Source organism: Propithecus coquereli, unplaced genomic scaffold, assembly GCF_000956105.1.
Source record: "Propithecus coquereli isolate 6110/MARCELLA unplaced genomic scaffold, Pcoq_1.0 Scaffold166, whole genome shotgun sequence".
Lineage (NCBI taxonomy): Eukaryota > Metazoa > Chordata > Mammalia > Primates > Indriidae > Propithecus > Propithecus coquereli.
The window spans coordinates 4,797,679-4,803,863 of record NW_012141191.1 but is presented as its reverse complement, the minus strand read 5'-3'; the positions used below and the strand labels follow the sequence as shown (position 1 = coordinate 4,803,863).

The 6,185-nt window shown below is 33.4% G+C and overlaps 1 protein-coding gene across 4 annotated transcripts in view; it reads left to right on the top strand.

The window, feature by feature from the left end:
* Nucleotides 1-6,185, top strand: part of LOC105808057 (COBW domain-containing protein 2) — a 56,679-nt gene that overhangs the window by 12,698 nt on the left and 37,796 nt on the right. For 3 of the 4 annotated variants that reach the window (XM_012641619.1, XM_012641617.1, XM_012641616.1), the window contains exons 5-6: nt 2,652-2,711; nt 3,885-3,922. In XM_012641619.1, coding sequence (XP_012497073.1) covers nt 2,652-2,711; nt 3,885-3,922 — 98 coding nt within the window. The remainder of the gene's footprint in view (nt 1-2,651; nt 2,712-3,884; nt 3,923-6,185) is intronic. The other variant, XM_012641618.1, reaches the window with a different exon arrangement.

Below are 6,185 nucleotides of genomic sequence, written 5' to 3'. Positions count from 1 at the left end.
TATGTTGCTCCATAATCTAGTATTTTTTCGATTGGCTGTTTTTTCTTATCCAGTGTTTTCTCCTTTTATCGTATCAGGAAGACTTTGTGAATGCTATAATCTCTTGAGAATTTTCTTCGGTTTCTTGGATTATGTCCCTTCCAGAATGAGTTCTTTGCCACTTGTTTGCCCTATTCATTTCTTCACTTTTTTTTCTTCCTGCCTTTTATCTTCTTTTTTGTTTTTCTCTGCTGTTGTACATGTACACATATGTTGTTCTTGATCTGGCGGGCACAGAGAACTTCTATTTACATAGAATGGGAAGATGTGATGTTGATGAATTCTTTTTAATACCCTACTTATCTTACCCAAACTTGTTTTTCTCCTGAGCCCCAGTTTGAAAGCTGGGTATTGCTGTTGGCTGGGAAGGAGAAGCTATGGGAAAAGGGGTGAGAGAGCCACATGGGGCAATGTGGCTTTTAGGCTCTGCTCTCTTGAAACACCAAGTATTCTCTTGAGTTTGCTCCAGCTGCTTAGGAGTATACATCCTATACCTCATGTGGGGTTATTACTGCACTTTATACTTTTTGCTTCACTTTGGTCTGAAGTCTAGAAAGTGATCCTGTCCCCCCAAATGTGGAAATAGTTAGATACTTTCAGTCTTGACTTTTTTGTTGTCTTTTCTCTGCATTGTTTATTCTTCCCTCAGCTCTACTTCTTGATATCTGTCGAGGTGTTTCTGATAAGTATCAGGATTTTGTAAACTATTTCCCTACAAACCCATATTTCCTAACTCTACCCGTAGGAAAGACCATAGTCATATAGAACTTTGTTTCTTATTTTTATTATCACTCTTCAAAATTTATGGCAGTGGTTATATGGTTGCTGCTGATAAAATTTTGGCTTTTTTTTTTAATTTTTTATTTTTCCATTTTTTTCCTATTTTTTGTTTTATTAGGTTTTAAAGAAAGGAGAGTCTATAATCTAGCTCAGGATTTGTCAACTTTGGCATAAATGACATTTTGGGTTGAGTAAGTATTTGTTGTCAGAGGGTTCTCCTGTGCACTGTAGGATGTTTAACAGCATCCCTGGCTTCTATCCACTGGATGCTAATAACATTCTAGTTGAGACAATGAAAAATATCTTCAGACATTGCCAAGTGTTCCCTGGGGAGAAAAAGCACACTGCTTTGAGAGCCACTGATTAACTTCATTCACTATCTGCACTCCACTTGCTAAGCACCTATATCCAAATTTGAAATGGTTCTTTCTTGTGTAGTCTGGCAATTATTACATCAAAGGTAAACTTCAGATTTAGAGTAAAAGCTTTAATACACTCTTATAGTTCAACTTAATCGGTAATTGTTAATGGTAGGACCAACAAGCTATTTATCTGAATAGAAATCAATGAATTTTTTAAAATTATAAAATGATTTATGTGTGATGTTAGGTATTTTACTGAGTGAATAAATTAATAGTTTTTTAATGACTTATTGTTTGGAGTAATGATACGGTACATTTACTTCCCTCCCCCTCATTAATTAAAATCATGTTTTTAGCCAAGAAAGTGAACAAAATTCTTATCGGCAATTCAGTTGTTTCCCGTTTAGGAGACTGACACTCTCCAGTTCTAAGCTAAATAATTGTCATGGTAAAGTAATTTCCTTGAAAAGGATGGACATTGATTCAGGTCCGGTTACTCACAAATCCTATTTCAGTCAAATTGGAAAACTATTAAGTTTTTGGGAAAAAAATCAATAGGTATCAGGAAACCATTAGATCTTGTGGCCCTTGCTATATCTTGCATGAGTAATCACTGTAAACAGCTGACAGGTATTTCATTGTTGACACAGAATGATGCTTGGGGGACCACATCTTGTCAGGGTGGGTGGACAGCTTTCGACATTGGAGTGAGTTCAGTTATCCTTGTTTTTCCCCCATGCTCATTCTTTTAGACAGCCCTGTCACTAACTGGGCCTGTGATGCTTTGAAAAATCGAATACTTGCCTTGCTGTCAGTTTTCTTTTTCTTGTGTTGTAGCATACTAATCAGGGTATGTGGTTAGGTACTAAACCAGTTTCTGTCAAAAACAAGTTTTAATTTCTTATTTAGAAATAATTTTTCCTCAGACTCAAATTTTACACTAGTACTAAATAGTGTGAAGATTAATTAGTAATGCCATAGAGTGTATAATTTTACTACTTTTTGTTCTACAAAAGTTACAACTAAATTTTTTGTTTTTTTGGACAAGTGATTTTGGAATTATCTACGTTTTGCTTTTCCTCTAAAGGGAGAATTCATCATTTGTGACCTGAATGATTATTATGTTTAGGAGATGAGAAAATGAAAATAAGTTTGTGCATACAGTCACACTCTCCAAATCGTTTGATAATATCTGTTGGTAAATTATCATGGCATTGGTAGAAACATGATGTTTTGTTCATACGTGGTAGGAGTTGGTCTTTTTTTTGAGGAAGTAGAGAGAGGGGTAGAGATGGGTATAAACAGTAAATGGTTCTATCACTGTAATTTCCATAAGAAGATTGGAAACCCAAATTTAATTTGTATATGTGCTTACCTGTTAATTTCATTGGGACAAATTAAACCGTGGATAGAATCATGTTTCTCAGTTTGAAGAAATAATTTTATATGATGACTATTATATATTTTCAGGTGCTGTGGCTGCTATCTTTTGGGTTGATGCTGAATTAGGGAGTGATATTTATCTTGATGGTAAGTTAAACAATTTTGTTTTTAAGTAAATTTTTATTTTTACTTCATTTCTTCTATATTTTAATTCTTTGCATTGTTGTTGTTTTCAAACTTGTTTAGTTTGGTGATGAAGTAAGTCTTTGTTCATATAGATTCAAAAGCCCCAGACAGTGATAGAACTGGTTGTCAGGTCTTAATCTCAACTCCCAATTTAGTGCTTCCACTGAAGTTTTCCTTTGAAAGTGCTATGTAGATTTCCTATATCCTCTGTTGTTTGATTTACACGCTGAGAATAATGTTAGCCAGGCAATGTGAGGTTCATATTTCTGCTTTCATTTTCCCTTGAAGATAAGAATTAAGCACATCCTCCCTTTATTTACCCTAACACTTTTGGGCAATCTTATTTATAAACTTAAAAACTATACGTCTTCATTTAAGACATATTAATACTGGAAACTTTCTTAGTTGAGCAATGATGTTTCCTCTCTCTTTTCCTCCCTCGTCCCTCTTTCCCCTTTTTTAAAACCAGTCTTTCATAGACTAAGGGGTGAAAGAATCACTGAAGCTGGGCCCCCTCATTGGGCTCTAATATATTGGCATGTAGCTGGTTGAATTGCTTAGGCAATTCTGCTGTCATCCTTTGAAAAATTATTTAGCATATATTCAGAGTTTGCTAAACTGATGAGAAGCTTAGGTATATATTATGTAAAGCATTTTTGTGAGTCAGGTTTGGTGAGAGACATTAGAAGATATCCTAAGATATCTCATTCGTTAAGCAATAATTTAGATGTTAAGTCTTGATTTTGATTATGTGAAAATGAACTAGAAATAACCTGTCTTGTGTAATTTATCACATTTGACTTTATATTATGAAATTTGTCTTATATTTTGGTTGTAAGCTTTTTAAATGCCAGGGAAATCTCATTTTCTTATTTAGTTTTTAAAATTTAATTTTTTATCTTTAGTATCTTAAACAGTACTAGTTACTAAGCACATATTTGAAATGCATTGACTTATTACTAGAGTTGAATTTAATTGCAGCATTGGTAAGAGAAAAAAACAATACTTTGTATTGAGTAGTCTTTGTGAACTGAAATAGTAGATTAATTTTAATTTTTATTCTCAAATATGGTTGAACAATATTAATAAACACCCTTTTTAAAAAAGGTGATTAAAGTGTTTATTCCTTTGTAGGTATCATAACTGTTGTAGATTCAAAATATGGACTAAAAGTAAGTTAAAAAATTGCTATGAGTTGCTGATTGTTTGTTAAAAGCTGGGAATATGGGGGTTCATTGTATTATATTTTCTGTATTTGAATGTGTTTGACATTTTCCTTAACAAAAGCCTTTTTCATTTATTATCCTGAACAATAGATGAAATTTGTGTGTTTTAATTATTATTTTGTGTTTTTAAATTAAATATTTCTTTCATAAATTACTCAGGTTTAATGTAGTGATAAAATTTGGAATTATATTTTGTAATAAGGATATAGGGTCACGATAAAGTTTGGGTATGTGTAACTCCTCACTAGGCTTCAGCCCCAATATTGGTAAGTTTTTCTGTTTGATAGAGGAAATTGAGCTTAATAAAGCATATGAGATCTTATTTTCTTGTTAACTATATATTAAACACATGCTGCAAATAGGTTTTTAATAAATCCCACTTTATTTTGAAGAAATCGGGATTTGTACATAGGATTAGTGAGGAGAAACCCTCCATTAAAAGGCATCCTGCTGTGAATGTTTTTGTTAACTTCTAAGGTACTCAAATGCATTTAAATGGGGTTCAATTTATAAAATACATTTAGTAAGATCTTTAAAAACATGCTGTTGCATAAAGTAAAACAACTGCTTCTCAACTTCCCAAGTAAAGTATCACTAAAGGCAACAGAGAATGAAATTATCCTCTGCCTCAGCTTCCACCCCATCCCAATCTGGGGATATGGATAGGGCCCAAAGTAATAATTTCTTAGAAGTTTAAATTCAGTGTTTAAAAATTTGTGTCAGTTTTGTATTCTACCCCATAACATATCTAAACTTGTTAATTTTTAAAAGTTTTTCTTCCAAATCCTCGATGAAATTATGCACTTGGGAGATATGTCAGGCTTGTCAAATGGCTACCAGTACCCTTTTACTGGCCCTTCAGTTCCCTCAGGGATCGAGTACCCTATTGAAAAGTTTGGAAAATAATTCCTTTTTTAAGGTTTAAAATCTAAATGTATGAATAGTATTAACAATCAAAGAAAGATTTCACATACAGTAGTAAAGTTATACTCAGAAAAATTCAGATTGTTCCGAAATATTTCTAGAAAAATGTTTATGGAGGTAGCACAAAAAACCTCAAATTATTCATTTTGAGTGTTTATTATAGGTATGTTTGAATCTATCTCTATAAATTTATTACCAAATTTGATATACCTATAGGATAGATAGCTGCTAAGAAATTTTATTTGTTTTTTTTTGATAGACTTAGAATGCCATGCCAAAAGTCAAACTCTTTATGTATTTTATGATTACAGGAATAATTGTATATATATAGTTGGGTATGGAGAGGAGTTAAATAGGATCTATTATCAGCATCATAGGGGCCAAAAAAACAAAGCAACATTCTGAATAATGCAAACGCAGTAAACGTTTAACCTCCTGCCACCTTGATAAAACCTCTTAAATTATTAAATCAATATACCTACACAAAACTGACATACTGTCAGGATAATGGAAACTTTAGATTTTCTAAGTCGGATGCCAGATAAATAACTTTGCCTTTATATAAAGAATTTGCCAACTTGTCCAATTCCTCTGGTTGCAAAGCTTGACCTCAGTAGCTGCTTGTGATTCAGAGAATTCTGAGGCAGTACAAGTAATGACACTTGGATAATGGGCAGCAATTTAAGGGTGTCATGCTTCACAGAGCCAGCCCATCACAAGTAAAGCTGAGAAATGGTACCCTGTGGCCAGCCAGCCAAATTGAAACTGAAGTGGTAATTGATATCATGGGCTATCACTCTAATGGGATTGTCACCCATTGATCTGAAATATTCATTTTTTAATCATGGGCAAAGAATTGGACAACTTAAAATGACAGCTCTCTATTCTCAGGACTTGACACCTAGGCAACTGACATTGTTCTTTTCAGTTCTACAAATGTGACAGCATTTAATGCAATAGAATCAATGAATGAAGTTACCCAGAAAAGGTCAAGTGAGAGGTTGCTTTTTGGTTCTTCTGTTATATTGCACAGGCTGTTGAAACAATTCAGCCAGAAAACAGTTTGGCTTGGAAACGGCCAGAAAAATAAATAGACTGACATTATGCAATAATTGTTTTAAAACTAAAATAGTGTTAAGACCATACCAAACCATTTAAAAGAAATAGCTGCTGGTTGCTGCTGCTGCTGCTGCTGCTGCTGCTTTTTTTAAATGACAACTGACATCTCTGACCCTAGATTTATTTCCACTTTGGTCAACAACAGTGTTCTTTTTTAGACAGTTTT